Raw genomic sequence first — 18,791 nt, forward strand, 5'->3', positions numbered from 1 at the left:
AAAATATTAAACATGAGAAATTTGACTGTTTTATCGATATTTATGTCTTAAGATATAATTTCTCTTCATTTAATATTTACTCATAATTGAGGTATTTGTTGTCTTCAAGAGCAATTAATATTAAAGGTAAAATAGGAAACAGATAATTAATTTAGTCTTGAATTTCTAAAATGACAAACAATTTGAGACAACTATTTTTGGAAACCACGACATTTGAGACAAAGGGAGTAATACTAATTACTAAGAAAGGTAACCATGTCAGGGCGCTCTCTCTCTCTCTCACGCACTCCCCAAAAGGAATTGGGCTTTGTTTGGATGTCGCAAGAGCGAACTTCAACCAAACACACAAGGTAAAATATAGAGTAGGGCCACAATCCCAAACATCTGCTGCTATTGATGCATTATGCTGTGGGAGCAGAGTTGTCCTGCTAAAATACATAATTCAAAAATCGTTAAGACGAATGCGGTCATGAAGAGACGGACAAAGTGAACCTTTTTACAAGTTCGTTTAATTGGAGCATATCAGCATCTCACACCTGATTCAAAGAAGTGATTCCCTTACTTCTCAGCTATCAGCTAGAGAGTAGGGGTTCAATATCTTCTGGGAACCACAATACAAAACACTAGGGATTTTAGAGCAAAGAAACACATCTTTTGTCTCTTCTATTATCATGTCTTGACCACATAAAAAGAAACATGTCTGAAACTAAAATAAAAGGCGAATGATTGTGCGAACGAAAATTACATATCAGTGATTGCAATTACTCTGCAGCACCTACGTGTAAAACATTTAATCCCTTCAGAAGTCTTCTTCCGTAACTTCACCATAAGACCCACTCGTAAAAAACAGTACAAATAATGATAAAGCTAACCTACACAAGCGCCGTAACAAGACCACTCGATCAAATTTCAGAAAAAGAACAATAAGACGTGTTTCTACGGTGACAACTCCAAATGTAGATTATGACCCATCGAATACCTATAAATTTCATTAAGTTTGCAATCCCAGTTAAAGCTCAACGTGCAAGAACATCCGAGAGAAAACGTCATTAACATTGGTTGTGCATCAAGAGCATAATAAGGAATTGCTGACTAGAGAATTCTGGCAACTTACAATTTCTACTCTTTCCTGCTTTTAGCTTTTAGACCTTCAGCTACGAAGCCTTATTCATTAGCATTTTAAATCAAGTAGTATGACATCACATCAAGAATGAAGCGCTGAATAACTTACAACGGGTAAACCAAAAAAAAAGGAAAAAAAAAAAGGCGTGCTGAAAAGCAGCTCACCAAAAAGCTTGGCAGATGGCTAAGTTGTCTATAGCTTGTACAATTCCTTATTTTCCACAAATCGAGGCAACATCGACACTCAAAATTCTCAAATGCCCAAAAATAAGGACAAGTCAAATGAGTCTGTGGGCTCCTTGTTGTAAATTGTTTTATTTGGAATGGAACCTGCTGCTAACTGCGTCGTATGTGGGGAGGGAAAGAACTGCCATACAAAAGCAAATGAGAGAACCACCCCGAAAATACAAAAGTAGAGGACAGAAAAATAATACTAGATAAAGTAATTACCATCTCCATAGGATGCCATTGTCAGAGGAGAAGAAATAAGCTTCTCTGCCACAGAAGCAATATCATTGGCTGTAATTGCGTCAATGGCTTTCAAGAAATGCTCCACTGGTTTCCTGAAGATCCATCCAAAACCGAAAAACACAGAAAACCTTAAATGCTCTATATGATACAGGACAGATGCAAGCATTACTGATGCAAAGGACGGGCAAAAAAAATTAGTACCACGGATCCTACTCAAAAAAATTCCATGGAATCCCTACTTCTGCTTTAACAAAAAAAAAAAAAAAAAAAAAAAAAAGACATTGTTGTTGAGAACGCACATAAAAAATTTGGTGGTTTTGGTTTGCTGTGTGTGTGTGTGGGTTGCAATCCTTATCTTGGTTTAAGCAAAGATTCAACCCTATGCTTGAATTGGTCAAAATAAAAGCTAGTCAGGTCAATCTCTTAAGATGTAATACACTTATACACCTCATAAATGGCTCAGATTTGCTCATGAACTATGCAAAATGGTTCAGCTTTTGCGTCTGTTAATTTGGGTTCAAATAATCCCTGTTGTTACCACATTGGGCCCAATTCGCCCTTATGACCCGTTCTCTATTCAACCATCCAAATCCAACACAATCCGCCGGTTGGCCACAACTATTTCTTATTCAAAATATACTCCCTTCCAACTTATCTAACACTCTTCATTTTGGGACAATTCAAAATATTTGACCCACTCGAAAAGATTTGACACCACTCTTACTTCTATACAATTATTCAATTTTCAAATTCTAATGTGATGTCAGATATATCAAACTAACTTTTCATCATAACTTTAAAAAGTTTCAACCACCCCTAATATAATATACAAGTCAAATCAATATCTCTCTTTTTCTTTTTTTTTGATAAACTACAAGTCAAATCAATATCTTAATACGTTTTTTGAGAAGGAAATCAATATCTTAAACTTTTATTTCAGTATTTGACTAGACACAAAGTTTAAAATCAATATATTAAACTCTGTATATAATCAAATACTAAAATAAAATGGAACGAAGGAATTAGATGGTAAAGCCACTACCAAAAAACTTACACAGTCCAGGTACAGTTTCTCATTGCATTTATTTGCACACTGACACACAACATGGTGTGGCAAAACAGAATTCCCCACAAGCCTCCACGACGGGCTTCACAAAAGTTTTCTTTAAGATTCTTTTTGTTTTTTTAAACTAGAGTACAGGATTGCTGGCAAAGCTCACACCTAGTTTCTCATATTCAACAAATATTTCATTCCTAATTCAGCAACAGATCTGAGGGTTATTAAGTGTGCCGAATGTGATAAGTTGGAGTGACATCTAATGTGGGATTAGAAGACAAATAAATTGCCAATAAAACCATCCGATCCACTCAATAAGTTGGTTTAAAAGTGTATCAAACTTTTTAAAACCAATCATTTTGCGGGAAGAGGTAAAAGGTGAATGGGGATTATTTGGGATTTATGGTGGAGGGATTTTTTTGCATGAGTGGAGTAGAGACCATTACATGGCCTGGTAAGGAACAGGGAGGCAATGAATTGGATGGGTGGGAGATCTTCACAATTGTTTGAAAAACAAATTCACCAAAGGGAGGAGATCTGACAGTCACTCGAGGAAAGAGAGGTAGCTGCTATGGGTAGGCTCCGGGGTGGGGAGGACCATTACGTGGGATGGGAAAGGTTAAGGAAAATGATGTTATCCTTGCTCATCCCGGATTAGGATTCCAACCCCGCCCCCGCCTTTCGAAACAATGCTACTAATCCATCCTGGCCTTTCAAGTAATAAAATCCAATTCAGCATGGCAATCTTTTCTAGGAGTAATAATTAACTCATTAAAGCTAACATCAGAAACAAGGGCATACCTCTCTCCATAAGTCAAAAGTTGTCTCCCAATATCTTCTGATGCAACCATCTACATATTAGAGATCAGCAATAAGTACAGAACAATTATGGCAAGCAAACCATGAAGAGATGTCCTGCGTGTCCAGCAAATGATGTATAAAAATTCAAGCAGACATTACATACACGTGACTCCAGGTTCATTAGAATTGCAGACTTTGTTGACTGTTTTGCACGGTCTAGCTGTACCTGGTCAACTGCATGAAACAAGTACAAGAGACAGGGCAAAGGAAGCAAACGGTCAGTAACAGGTTAATGCAGATGGCGTAACTGAATTAGCATATTAATCTAGTAATATGTGTTCTCATGGGAAGTAAGAAAAACAGGCAAAAGATTGCACATATCAAAGTTATTTGTCAAACCTTCTTTTGGGTTTGCAACTGCAGTAAGCTCTTTAATCGCTACTTCAATAGCTCTTGGTGCAAAATCAGAGGTCTGAAGAAAATAACCAAAAAAAGACGAAAAATTAAGCTTCTACTTCAGGAAGTATTCGTATCATGAACAAGTAACATACAGAAATCCGGAAGTGCTTTACAGGAGGAACTTTTCTTGACATATGCAATGGAATGTAACTCCTTATATACATAACAAGATCCAGAGCAACAAGATTTCAATTTATTCCCAAATCACAAAGATGATTTGTGCAGTTTGGTTCACCTGAGACGTGGAAATCGTGTATAATACTTATGGTGAGTTACAACCCGAGGCATGAACTGGCAGACTACATATATAATACTTATGGGAGTTGGGAACTTACAACAATTTTATTTTCTTTTATAACTAACTTATTACAATTTTAAATTATTATTTTTTGAGAAAGACTTACTACAATGTTAAATTGAATCATGAAGCATTTATGAGGATGACCCTGCTAGCACAGCCCTCCTTTTGACTGAATTTTTTCCCCCTATCCCTACCTATGTTCATATAAAGACCATGAAACTACTTCATCAAAAATCCTACACACTCTTCTTTTAGCACAAACTAACACCTAATTGGGCGTGCATACTGTTCGGCAGCCCAACACCCTCATTTGCACACATACCAATATAAGAACACTCGTGAGGTTATCCAACAAAAAAGGTACAGTGATCCTGATCTTTTAAAAAGTGAAATGCGGGGTCAAAAGACTGATATTGCACAATCTATAGATCTCACCTACACTTATAGTTGATGATAGTATTTACTGCTATTGGAGAAACATTCGTAGATTGCTGGTAGGAAAAACTGGAGCTAGAAAAAAAGGTTTCAAAAAAAGGATACAACTAACCAAGAACTGAATTCCTGCAAGAAAACAAAAGATTTTGAACCATACTTTTCACAACCCGCATATTATTTGGAATAACATGTTACCTCTAGCAAAGGCAGAAAAAGAAGTTTAAAAAATGGGGAGTAGAAAGATAACGTACTCAGACAAGAAATGTATATTGAGAGGGTGCTGCATACGGTTAGTCAAGGTAAAGCAGAAGCAACATAAACAAAAAACTTCACATTATGAATCATATTTAAGCACAGCTACAACACTCAAATAAAGCATCAATACTGAGATTCAGTATAAATAATAACCTATTGTACCAAGTAAAAAAGAAAAGGAAAATAATCTAAAGCAAAATTTATCATTTTACTGAGCTTCGGACTGTGCACCAACTGGTTCTCGGGGATTTCTCGGTTATCAAACAAAAAAGTCAAAAAATTGATGTATAAGATTGAGAAACAGTCTGAGAATACCAGATAAAACAGTTGACAATATGACAGATAACGGATTAGCCAGTGGACTGTTGCATAAAAAAAAAGTTTGGGATAGCTAGACCAGAATGAAAAAGTTGAAATAGTTATCTTACTGTGGCTGCTTGAATTCCAAATAGTCCAGTGTTATTATAAATGCTGCTGAATGCGGAAAAGGCATGGATCTGTGGATACGCATTCAAGACACGGAGATCTGCTCATAATTGTAGCATAATTACATAGCAGAAAGATGAGAAGACCCAGATGAAATATTGCATTAAATAAATAAAAAATCAAACATGCAAATCCAACTTTACAGAGGGCAATAGCCTATGGTAAGCAGTACAGATCCACATGAATATCACAACGCTCACTTAATTGACTCTACCTAGATTCTCAACCCAAAAAAAGAAAAAAAAGGAAAGCGAAGAGGGTATATAGATTCTTAAATTGTGATTGTCAAATGAATCTGCATTGTTTATGCTAAAGTAAGTGCCATATTAAGTACCAAATATGTGCACAACTTACATAGTCTAGAATACATCCCTTTTCCGGGACCGCCAGCTGAGAAAGATCCACCTCCTCCCATAAGCATCTGTTAAATCCATAATTAATATTACCATCCACGGCCATATCACACCACAGACACTTAACTATCACATAGACGGATACTCCAAATAATCGCAGTGACATAAAGTAAAGTTGTGGTTGCATATTATATCTAAATGTTCTTCAAGCTCATAATACCTCCTAATGAATAATGTCCCTAAATAACTAACTATTATATCCAAACAAGTAATAAGCTGTTGAATATAGACCGACATACGTGCATAACTCCCCCTTTATTTTATTGACAACTTACATGAATATGTTCTTTACGAGTTTGTTGCATGTGTGATTTTGATAATATTTAAAAGATAACATTTGTTGGGCGTCTGACAATATATTGTTTGCTTTCAACTACAAATCAAATTTTCCTCTTTAATTGCTGTGTTACGATATTTCTGGAAGTTTCTAGGATTCATCTTACCACAGATTCGGGATAAAGATGACAAGAAACCGTTTACTTTTTCTTTTTTTGAATAGGTACGTATTTCAATAATATAAAAAAATTAGCACAAGATGGTGCTTGGCATTACAAGGTCTAAAAACCCCCTATACAACGACAAGAAATTATTTTCTTATGAGGACCAAACTTTGTTGGGAGGTTTTGCTGATGGACAGCTTGGTTATGGCTTAAGCTTAAAAGATGCTTAGAGCCCGTTTGGATGGGCTTATTTTAAGTGGCTTTTAAGTCAAAAGAGCTTTTAAGCCATAAGTTAGGAATTCTAGCTTTTTGCTTGTTTTTGTCATTTTAGCTTAAAAACAAGGGCTTAAAAGCACTTTTTACTCTATCCAAACACTATAAAATGACTTAAAAGTTATTTTGGCTTAAAAGCACTTAAAATAAGCCAATCCAAAAGGGCACTTAGAGCCCGTTTGGTTAGCTGATTTAGAGTAGCTGATAAGCATTAGGTGCTGAAAAGCACTTTTAGGTGCTGAAATTGATTTAAAAACTAAGCAGTTACGTGTTTGGATAAAAGTGCTGAAATTAATAATAAACAGCTGAAGAACTGGGTATAAAGAGAGTTTTGTTTTAAAAAAAAGTATTTTAGGGATAGGATAGTAAATATTTTGGTCAAACCTAAAGTGCTTATAAGCTGAAATTTGATAAGTTGGGGGAGACCAACTTATGGCTTTTGGCTTATTTTTGGCTTATAAGCACTTAACTTATAAGCACTTTTAATTTTACCAAACGCGTAGATAAGCCAAAAAGTGCTTATAAGCCAGTTTAACCAGCTTATAAGCTTAGCCAAACACCCTCTTAATCTATGTCCCTTAAGCATCACTGTAGCATTACACTATTTAAAGAAAGCATATTTGCAACAAACAATTTCATTTTAGACGAACTCTATGTATTATAATCACTACCATGGGGTTCATAAACTCTAAGACCCAAGGCAACCTCTGAAATGGTCCGATACACCAACTAGTAAACATATATACTATCTAGAATACATGGATCCAGCTTCAGCCAGCAGCATCTTATAAAGGCAAGACATAACTGGGCCATGACCCCAATTATTATTACTCAGGCACAAAGAAGAAGACTAAAAGGAAGGGGCCCAAGATTACGATCCAATGGAAAGAGGTGAAGGTTTTTATTGACCCATGCCTTAATGAATCATCTTCACCACCTGGAGCTGCTCGCAAGTTTGATCTAATCTCGGAGGAAATTAAAACCCAAGATTTTAAAGCACAAGCAGTAAAAGGGGGCACTCAAGAGACTATTCTGGCGACGATGATGAAGCAGAGACCTGCCACAGACAAATTCGAGCTATGCTTTACTTAGGGCCACCAGTATCACCATTGGGGAGTAAATCCAAATCAATTTCTCATCTCATTATATAAATGGTTATCTCCCTCTACCTTGGCATGGCGAAGATGATCTCAAGATGCAGGAGGTGGGTATCACCCCTCGAGACTTCTAGATGGACAAAACAGGCATTGGGCAAGACATGCAAAGCTTTTGGGGTAAACATAATGGAGTTTGAACCTGAATTCTTGGGTATTATACTCATATTAGAGCCGAAAAGGCAAGTGCAATGGTGTTCATGGAGAGTTGGAAAATCCATCAAAAAACTTGGTCAATGGTGCCTGGTGCTATTTTTTGGAGTATTTGGAATGAAAAAAGTCGTAGATATTTTGATGGGATTTCAACTCCTAACCACACTCTTAAAGTCACTTGTTTAATTAATTTATTAAGTTGGTTCAATCAGCCCCTGTAACTAGTGTTGAACTATTTTTTGGATTTTTCTGCTCCTTAGTTGTCCAGTAAATTTTTGTATATGAGCAAACGCTCCTTTTCTGTTGTAATTTTTGCTATGCATATCCATGATGTCATTAAATGAAATTCTCTTACTTCATCAAGGAGAAAAAAAAGACAAGCGTATTGCAGCAGAATCCGGCAAGTCCAAAAAATCGAAAAAGAAGAGGGAACCTGAAGTCAAGAAGTTGGTACGGGGACTTAGTGAGGGAAAAGAAAGGGGCAGGCATCACAATTCAATTTCCAAATGAAAATATAAAAAATAATTAAGTTGGAATGTACAAGTCTTAATGGGAGAAACAAAAGCACTCTGAAATCTCTAATTTGCAAATACGGAGCGAATATAATCTGTTTACAGGAAATAAAGATTGAAGATTGGAATGTCTCTTTGAAATGGCATGATTGGGTATGGGTTTTAAGTTGTGGGTTGGCTCTTTCACTTAGAAGCATCAAAGTGGCAAATCTGCTAAACTAAGGGTATTTAGAACTTTGCTTAATGGTAGGGTCAAATTTAGCCAAATAGTATAACGCAGGATACATATAAACAATAAATGATAGTAGAGGGATATATTTGGCCCTTTTCCCGTTTTTCGCTTTAAAAATACTGGCTGAGAGACCCAAGAAGTTCACTGGCAAGCTTGTCTCAGGACAACAGTATGCTCTTGGTCTGCTTTTACCAAGAACAGGCAAATTATATGCATTCTTAATTGCCAAACTAGATATTGGAAAGGCATTTGATCAGCTAAACTGGACCTATCTAATTAGCATATTAAGGAGAATGGGTTTTGGAGAAAGGTGGATTAGGTGGATTGAAGACAGCAGCACTATTGTGAATTACTAATCCACAGGAGACCCACAGAAAGGCCTTAGACAAGGAGACCTCTCCCCTTTCCTCTTTATACTGTCTATAGAAGGTCTCACTAAATGCTAGAGAAAGGAAAGCAGCTTCAGTGAATACAAGGCTTTCTGGTGGGAGAACCTTTGGAAACTAAGTAACATTCTCACATTTGTTGTTTGCATATGACACCTAAATATTTTGTGGGACATATAGGTCCCAGGTGCTTAACCTGAACCTCAGGCTACTCATGTTTGAAGTGGCTTACACATACATGCTGAAAAGTGTGATTTATCCAGTTAATTTGTTCTCCAACCTAGAGGAGTCGGCTAATATTCTTAGCTGCAGCACAGGCACCTTTCCTTACAACCTACTTAGGCCTCCCTTTGAGAGCTAAACACAAGGCAGTTGGTATTTGGAATGTATTAGAAAAGTTTCCGAAAAACTTTCCATGGGTGGCAGGCACACATTCATAACCAGTGTACTTGATAGCATCCCAACATACTACATGTCATTATTGCCTATCCCATGCTCAGTCCTAAAACAATTGGATGGACTTAGAAGATTATTTTTATGGCAAGGGAACAGTCAGACCCACAAGTTCCATCTGGTTAAGTGGAATAAGGCCACTCAGCCTAAGTCACTATGAGGTTTGGGCATCAGGGATTAAAAGCCCACAACAAATGTATGCTCGGATAATAGTTAGGGAGGTATCGACGGGAGGAACCTGGATTTTGGAAAGATATGGAGTAGGGAGCCATTGGCACCAAAAGCAGCTCAGCTCCCATGGAGGGTGGTCTGTGGGAAAACATTAGCCGAGACTGAAATGAATTCTTTCCGTGTAACTTTTAAAATTGGCAATGGAATTAATGTTAGATTCTGGAAGGATAGGTGGACTGGAAACTCCACACTGAAGGATACATTCCCTAGTCTTTTTCATACCGGCAATGATTTTGGGATGTTTTGTTTGCTCCCCAAGGTAGTAGAACCAGCTAGTTTTTCATTACATAGGCATGAGTCTTCAACCACACAAAAAGTTGTGCAGAGAACTAGTAAGAATTATGTCTGTCATCCAATTCTTGACAATTCTTGACGCATGGTGAGATTACTCTACCACTCAATAAATGGAGAGAATTCCACCATAGCCCAGAATAGGGAAGGTAACATTTGGAATCTCTTATTCAGAAGAAACTTGCAAGATTGGGAAGTCAGTGATCAACTAGCTCTCTTTGAGGCTTTAGAAGGTTACATCTTAGAAGACGCAAGATAGTATCATTTGAGGAAACTCAAAGAGAGGCAAATACACAGTCAAAGCGGGTTACAATCTCATTTGCTCATAAAATGGGATGTTAGTCCTACAGAATTGTCCTTGAAAGCACATATAGAAGACTAGACTGCCAAACATAGTCATATGTTTTACATGGACAACATTGAATGGGGCCTGTCTCACTTAGGATAATCTCATCAGGAGAAGCAAATATTCTGGTTAATAGATGCTAAATGTGTCTCCATATTGCAGCGAACATCAACCACCTTTTCCTCCTTCATTGTCCAATTGCAGTTGACCTCTAGAACTTCTTCTATTCCATTTTTGGACTATCTTGAGTCATACCTAAGTCAGTTACGGAAGCCTATGAAAGCTGGACTTTTTGGAGAGTTTTCATCAAAAACTATGCTCCAAAGCAACCTAATGTGACAAGAGTTCAGAACAAACTACACTCAATCTTCTTCAGATATCTCCAAGAATCAGCTAAATACCCCTGCTGCTGGAAATATCCAGCAATGTGTAAATTATCTAGTTTTGAGGAAAAAAACAATTAAAGACCCACTAGACAAGACTCTTACCAGATAAAAGAGCACTCACTTTCTGGTCTTAAAGTAGCAAATGTACAAAAGTTCAATAAATCTCCGAACATATTTTACCTTTTACGCATTGGACAATTGATTCAGATGTTAGAACAGTTTTGACCCCTGAGGCATCTAAATAATTACATGAATAGATCAATTGTATTTTGAAATCAAACAAAAATCTCTTAATAATGGTCTATTGGGAAGTCATAACTAATACTTCAACTTTTAACACCTTCCATTTCCAGCGACTGTTTTCTTGTTGGAAAAGTAAGACTCCAAATGATATATGGCTGATTGCCAAAACTATAGTATGAGAAAGTAAGTAGGCGTTTAGCCATAAGTTTTGGAATTTTTTTTCAAAAAAAATTTCAAATATGTGTTTGTTTGCAGAATTAATCTAGTTCTTGGGAGATTTTGAAAACCAAAACTTCAAATCCCAAATATAGCTTAAGACCTCTTTTTGGGCCAAATCATGGCCAATTTGGGACTCTTTAGCTGAAAAAACAACAAAAAAAGACTTTTAAACATGTCAAAACTTGCCCCAAAATTCATGTCCAAACATATTTTCAATCAACACTTTTTGAACTTCACCCAAATCAGCTTTTTCAAAAAATATTTGGGAATCTATGACCAAACGGGTCCTAAAAGTTGACGTTTCTACATTCCTTGTGCAGCTTGGAGTAGAAAAGTTCTGGTCAAAAACTTTTTGGGATAAGAGTATCTGCAAATTAAAACTTGTAAAAGCTATTTTTATGGGAAGTCATATCTACTTGCTTTCGATGTAGTCTAAATTTACTTTTCGTTTTCAAACAACAGCCTAAAAACTGTTTTCCCTTTCCATTTCTATTTAAATTACTTGACATTCTTCAGCAAGCCCATTAACACATTTTCTTACGACTTTCTTGACGAACACAGACCCCAGAAGGAAAATCTTGAACAATAACAACTCAATAGTTTACGTGAAAATTAAATACCTGAAGAACAGTTAAAGTCATAGCATCCTTTTCTTTAAGCCAGCCACCAGAAACTTCAAAAGCTAGTGCAAAATGTGTCATCTGCTTTCAGAGAAATCATAAAACCACATTAGTTCTCAAATCAACACATGTACAGAGAGGAGGAGGGGAGGAATTTCAAGGACACACCCCAGAATCAGCTTGACGGCGGTAATCACCTCCTACATACACAGGTGTCGGCTCCTCCGCACGGGGCACCTTAGGTAAGTCGGATAAAAGAGGCTCTGCAACTTTTAACAATTCTTCATGTTCAACACCTGATGCAGCAAGAACAATCCGAGGAGCAGTATAATTCTCCTGTAAGGAAAAAAGAGATCAAACTGGACATTGCTCCACGAAAGTAGTAAAAGTTGGATACAAAACAAGTTGGCTGCATCAGGAGATAAATTCTTCCGACACTCACAGCTACAAACTCCTCCAGTACAGTGCTGTTCAACCTGTTCACTGTGGCTTCTGTGGCTGCTAGAGAATTCCCATATGAACCAGAATAACCAGCAGAGTGAACTGCCTCCAAAAGCAAGTGTTGCGGGTTTTTAGAGTATTCATCAATCTCGGCTTTAACCTTCTCAAGCTGCATATGTAGAATATTAATTTTGCAAGATCCAACACTCAAGGACACCCCAAGACAGAGATAGATAAGAACAAGACCTGTTCGTTAACTTCCCAATCTAAAAATGCTGGATTTCTAACACAATCAACAAGCAGCTCCACCATCTGAGGAACATATGTTTTCAAGGCATCGTAAGTGTATATCATATGCTCTCGTGAGGCAGCAGCAGCTACATTACCGCCAATTGCTTCAACTTCTCGTACAATACGTAGGTGACTCCGGTTTAATGTGCTTTTGAAGGCCATGCGTTCCAAGAGGTGTGTGGCTCCATATGAAGCCGGTGTTTCGTAAATTGAACCGCAATCAACATATAAGCCAATTGAGGCGGCAGGGCTCTGAACTCAATAAATGGGAGCCTATTTAGGATTCACAGTACCGATTAACTCAATATTTCTTCCAGAAAAGAATGTTAAAAAATCTTACTGATGATGTTTCTGAGGCTATTTTCAGACCATTTGTGAGAGTTGTTATCTTGGTCTTTCCAGGTTCAATATAATCAGGTAATGGTGGAGGAAGCTGAACATCCTTGAGGGGGAAGTCCAGAGGGGGTAATGAATCTGACCTGCCACCAGTTATCCAACTAAAGAGGCCCCCAGATGGCTTGGTCGCAACTGCAGTTGAACTTGAAAATCTTGCGAAGGCCCTACTGCCTCCGCGAACCTATCATCATTTTCAACATTTAGACAAGACTGATAGAAGAAGTAAATAACAAGTGCCTAAAACACCCTGTGAAAAAGAGGATACAGAGCATAACTTATTTTCCAACAGGGGATCTTTATTACTTTTCCTTTGTGTTATTTCTCATCAACCAAGTAGGGGAATATTTCGTTACTCCAACTAGTGTTTTTAAAGGGAATGCACAAACGAAAAGCAAAAATGTCCATGGGGCATGAAGCAACAAAGCGAGAAATAAAGCGCACGGTCTTTGAAATGAGCACACAATTTTTGAAAAAGTAGAAAACACTAAAAGCATACGAATATTCTACTATAATAATCAAATTCAATATATAATTGATTTCAGCAGCCGATCTAACTCCTCAAAGTTGAGATTCAAACAATCGACTGCTTCTCGTTGAGATCACTTTACGCATCATTATTTGAAGCGCACAATTTTCAGAAGTTCATGGCTTCGCCCATGAAGGGATATGCCATCGCTTCACATAGCTTCATCGTTCGAAATGGAAATGGAGGTCTATTAGTAACGCTGGCTCCAGCTACTACTGGTCGATGGGAGAGAAGCATGTGTAGATTCCTAAAATCAATCATTTTTCTGGGATATTTCAGGATTTCAAGAGAGAATGGGTCCACCAGAAGAAAAAAACACACACTACTTTTAAGTTTCACAAGGAGAAAAAAACTACAGTTGCATCATGTTTCAAAAACTAACTGATAGTGAAGTAACTTGTAATAGTTTGAATTAACCTACTTGTTAGATGAACTTTGTATTAACCATTCTTTTTTTTATTGACAATGGTGGTGCCGAGGCCAGGCTTGAGTGTACCTCGGCTTTTGCCATTGGATTTTCTTTTCTCATATAGCTGTTACTTAAATTAATTTGCCATATTCTATCAAAAACTTCAATTTCACCAATAAAAATCACTTTTTTTCGAATTTACAAGTAATACAAGCAACACCTAGCTGTACACATATAGGCAACATTACAATGATCATCTCAAGTGAGTGAACAAAATACTCGGTTACATTTCAGAAAATATTTACTAACTACCAAAATGGAGAAATTAAGCAAAACCTAAATCTCGCAATTTAAGGTCAAACATGCATAAAACTGCATTACTGATCTAATCAGATCTGAAAAGCCTAACAAGGTAAAGGTCCAATACAACATACGCAGAAGCGATTCATTAAGAGAAACATTTAAGGAGGTTTCGAGCTAGGGAAAACAATCAGCTCACCTTAAGTGCTCGGAGGCGAGAAGATGCGGTTCTGTACATGGTGAATGGGAGGATGCGATTACTGAGGAGAGAACGAGAAGTGATTTTCGCTCTGGTGACCGAGGAGGGTTCGGGATTTAGCTGCAGGGATGAAGAAGACTGAGTTAATGGACCAGACAATTATGAAAATGTTTTGGGCTGGGGAAAGTATCTTAGATGGGCTCTTTAAGTCTGACGTGGTCCAATAGGTTATTCATGGGACTTTTACGTTGAGCAAATTATGTATATACCTATTCTAGCAAAAAATAATTGCCCGCCTTTACCTATTCTGAAAATAATTACAATATATACCTATGCAACCAAAAGTAATTTTCCGTTAATCCTTCTTCCTGTTTTATTCTTGTTAAAGCTAATTTTTCTCCTCCTTTTTGCTTTCTTCTCTTATCATTTTCTCCCCTCTTTCTCTTTCTTTCCTTTTGCCAATATCCTTACAATTTTTCATTAGATATATGATCTATCTAGCTCTCTCTCCTATCTTTATCATTTGTCCTAGCAAAAAAAAGGCTAAAAAAGAAAGATCTATCAAAAAAGGATAAAAAAATTTAAGATTTCAGTTTGCTACAAATTTGTGAGGTTGTGTATGTAATAACAAATTTTAATTGCCGACACTCTTTGTGGCAAATTTTGGTGTTAATGATGATATTTTGAAAATTTAATTGTGACAAACATTAATCTGCCATTGGAGGACCTTGAAGCTTGAAACTCATAAATTGGGTTTGTTGAGTTTGTGGTTATTTTGATCCGATTCTGACTGGGTATGTTCGAAATATTAGTTGGAGGAAGTGGCTATATTCTGAGTCAATTTGGTGGAGATTTTAGACTAGATTTTTAACCTTTGGGTTGAAATTGAGTTGAACTAGCAAAGAAGACAGATTTGTATTGTATACCAAAATGGTATATTGCTTGTTTGAAATTTAAAATTTTTATTTTTGAAGATTTCTTGTTTGATTCAAAGTGGGTGCTGTTAAATATTACTTGTAATACATTCTGGAAATTCATACTGAAATTTGATAGCATTTGGAGCTGATTTGAGGTGATTGAGATCGAAATTTTCAGCTGAAAATCGAAGAAGAACACAACTACCCAATAATATACTGCTACGGTATATAATATGTTGTAGGAGTATATAGCTATACTGCAACAGTATACTATAGGAGTATATAGTTATACTGTAACAGTATACTATTATAGTATACAATATATTGTTATAGTATACTGTATACAATATATTGTTATGCAATATATTGTAACAGTATGTTGTAAGAGTATACAATATACTATAATAGTATACTTATTTACCCGTAAATTCACTTGCCTTTTCCCTTTTAATTTGCTTTAAGTGCTTACCCAACGTGAGAGACAAACTGAAAATGCAAAAAAAAAAAATTATAGTATGCTATATAATGTAACGGTATACTCTTATAATTAGACCTTTTAGAATTTTTTAAATTTTTTATTGACAACTGATATTATTTCAGTTTAATAATTGAATTAATTTTTTAACTCTTTACGTACAATTGTATACCCTGTTGGTATGGCTATATACTATACCGGTATCATATGTTAGTTAATATTTTCTGATTGTATTAGCTACATTTAATTGGTACACAATTTGATTTTTCTTTAGTAATAATATAAAATAAAAGAATAATAAAAATTAGTGAAAACAGTAAATAAAATTATATTATGAAGAGAAAAAAATATGATAAAAAAAAAAGTTAAATGAAATTAGAAAAGGAAAAAAGAAAAAAATAAGAAGAAAACGAGAAAAAAGAAAAGGAGAAAAGAAAAGAAAAGAAAAAAAGAAAGAAAAAAAGAATTGGAGAATAAAGAAAAAATTCCCCACAAAAACTACTATGGGTAGGAAATATAATTAGTTTATGGGTAGAAAAATAAATGGCTAGACAAGGGTAAATAATTTTGTTTTTGTGGATAACTGTGTCAAAATCCCTTTTACGTATACTAGTCGTAAAAATAGCACGGTATAGCCAGTTTTCAGACTGGTCAATCAAAAATAGCCAGTATTTACCAAGTCAATGAAAAATAGCCACTATTTTGCTGCAATAGAGACTGGCCCAGCATAATATACTGGAGTTCGGTGCACTTGTGTATGAACTCCAGCATATTATGCTGGACCGGTATACTTTGTTGGCTCCAGTATAATATGTTGGAGACTGGAGCACCGGTGCTCCAAACTCCAGTATATTATACTGGACCAATACACTTGCTGGAACTCCAGTATATTATGTTGGAGTTCTAGTGTACTTATGCTGGAACTCCATCATATTATGCTGGAGTTCCAGCATATTATCTTGGAACTCCGGTATAATATGCTGGAGTTCAAGTATACTTATGCTGGAACTCCAGCATAATATACTGGAGTATTTTCTGGGTTTTGAACAGTGTTTTCGCTCAGATTTATCTTTACATAAAAAGTGGCTAAATTTCGATTACTTTTGAAATTGGGCTATTTTTGAACGACCAGTTGTAAATCTGGCTATTTTTGAATTTCTCCATAGTACCTGCGTTGCACGTGTACCCATATCAGTAAATATAAAAAATATATGAATAATGTATTTGTGTTATAAAATAAAAATAAAAGTTCTTGAAAGTAATTAATGTTGATCCTATTAATTAGTGCCTAAATTTTAGTTAATTCAAAATATTAAATATTAGGAGCATACTTAAAATTAGAATTTTGTCCGTGAAGACTCAAAAAATATTGTTTATATTTCTAAAAATAGTTTTTATGGAGAAAAAATATTTCAACTAAGAAATTAAGTATATTCTAAGTCTAAATCTTATTGAATTTCTAATAGCTTCAACGTTGGCCTATTTAAATCCCATTAAAATTCTGATTTCTTGTCACATTTGACATTTAGGAATTTGATTTTTTTAATGCTCGTTACTTGTTTTCAAAGGTAGAAAGAAAAAGTTCATAACGAAGCCTATGACATATTTTATTAACTCAAACAAGGATTATGAGTGTTATGGTGCTTATATTTAAGCAAATGAAAAAATATGAAAGAAGTCATGTCCAATCAAAATTGATTTTCACCATCTACAACAACATAACACTGTCTCAAACTACTGTTTATATACCCGTCACGATAGTTCAACGCATGCCCTATGATTCGAGATAGAAAAAAAAAGATTAAAAACTTGAAAAATCTAGAAAGATAAAGACAGACCGAAAAATATCAAAAATTAAATTTAACACTTTATAATTTTTATTTGAATTTAAAAGATACTACAAACATTATCAAAGAATACATATTATGTTCACTAAATTGAAAATAAACAAGGAAACTTGAATATCAAATTTTACATAAACTTGTTTGAATCAAAATTTCAAACAAGGAGATATCAATGAGTCGAATAATCAAATTAAACATACACCATTGCAGAATGAGTTTATTTAGTTAATTCTTTCAATTATCTCATCAAGCACATATGTATAATGAAGCAATGATATTATATTGACACGAATAAAATAGAGTAGAACTATAATTCCTTATTGGCTAAAGATTGTTAAAGAAATCGAAGCTTGTGTAGCATTTGGTGGTGTTGCTACAATATTAATTTTGATCATCTCTAAAATAGTTCCACAGACCATAATTTATCCTGTGTTTATCTATGATGCAAGATTTCATAATTTAATTCTGCATGCAAAAATAAATCATATCATAATATAAATTCATCCTAACATAATAACTAATAAGCACATAAAAAAGATAAAAGATAATGAAGGAGCTCACCGACTTCCAAAAAGACTAATAAACAGAAAGTGAATTTAAGATGACTTCTAATTTTCATTACTCATCATAAAAGCAATATACAATTCATCACATGATGAATTTTCATTAATATTGCATAAATTAAAGAACGGCAGAAACAATTCTCTTCGTGCCTAGGTTTTTAAGTGTTAGAATAAGTAGTAGGCAAGGTATTATAACAGTTACGTTACTTACCTAGTTCATATAAGTTAAAGAATTTAAATAAGGTAAAATATTAATTGATTTTATTGTCCTAAATATTAAGATTTTCTATATAATTCAAATAAGGAAAATTTTAATAAGAAATATTTTAGTTGATTTGAAAACTCTAAATGTTATAGAAATAATTAAATGACGATTTTGTCAAGTGTGAAATCTATATTTAAAGGGTAAAAAAGGCAAACGACATTCCGTTAAGGGCCTTCGTGCTTTTAATATAATATAGATATACGATTTTGGGATTTTACATACATATACAGTATAGGAAACTTTATTACCCTCCCTACTCAAGTTTTAATTTAATTACCTCATATATACAAATTTACCAATACTATACATTTTAGAAATTAAATGAGTATCCTTCTATATTAGGAATCAATTATTTCCCATCCTTATTCTCTCTCCCTCATGCGCTCTCTCTCTCTCATGCTCTCTCTCTCTCTCTCTCTCTCTCTC

At 35.2% G+C, this 18,791-nt stretch overlaps 1 protein-coding gene across 1 annotated transcript; it reads right to left on the minus strand.

Annotated features, from left to right (window-relative positions):
- LOC109225606 (mitochondrial-processing peptidase subunit alpha-like) lies at nucleotides 1,037-14,458 on the minus strand. The gene is made up of 13 exons (XM_019390333.1): nucleotides 14,302-14,458; nucleotides 12,812-13,048; nucleotides 12,427-12,723; nucleotides 12,182-12,349; nucleotides 11,908-12,075; nucleotides 11,740-11,820; nucleotides 5,742-5,808; nucleotides 5,330-5,427; nucleotides 3,851-3,923; nucleotides 3,615-3,685; nucleotides 3,452-3,501; nucleotides 1,573-1,685; nucleotides 1,037-1,489 (listed from the first exon to the last, which is right to left on the minus strand). The coding sequence occupies exons 1-13, from the start codon at nucleotides 14,338-14,340 to the stop codon at nucleotides 1,437-1,439; spliced, it is 1,515 nt and encodes a 504-aa protein (XP_019245878.1). The 5' UTR covers nucleotides 14,341-14,458; the 3' UTR covers nucleotides 1,037-1,436.

Source organism: Nicotiana attenuata, chromosome 5 (assembly GCF_001879085.1).
Source record: "Nicotiana attenuata strain UT chromosome 5, NIATTr2, whole genome shotgun sequence".
In the NCBI taxonomy this organism is placed as follows: Eukaryota; Viridiplantae; Streptophyta; class Magnoliopsida; order Solanales; family Solanaceae; genus Nicotiana; species Nicotiana attenuata.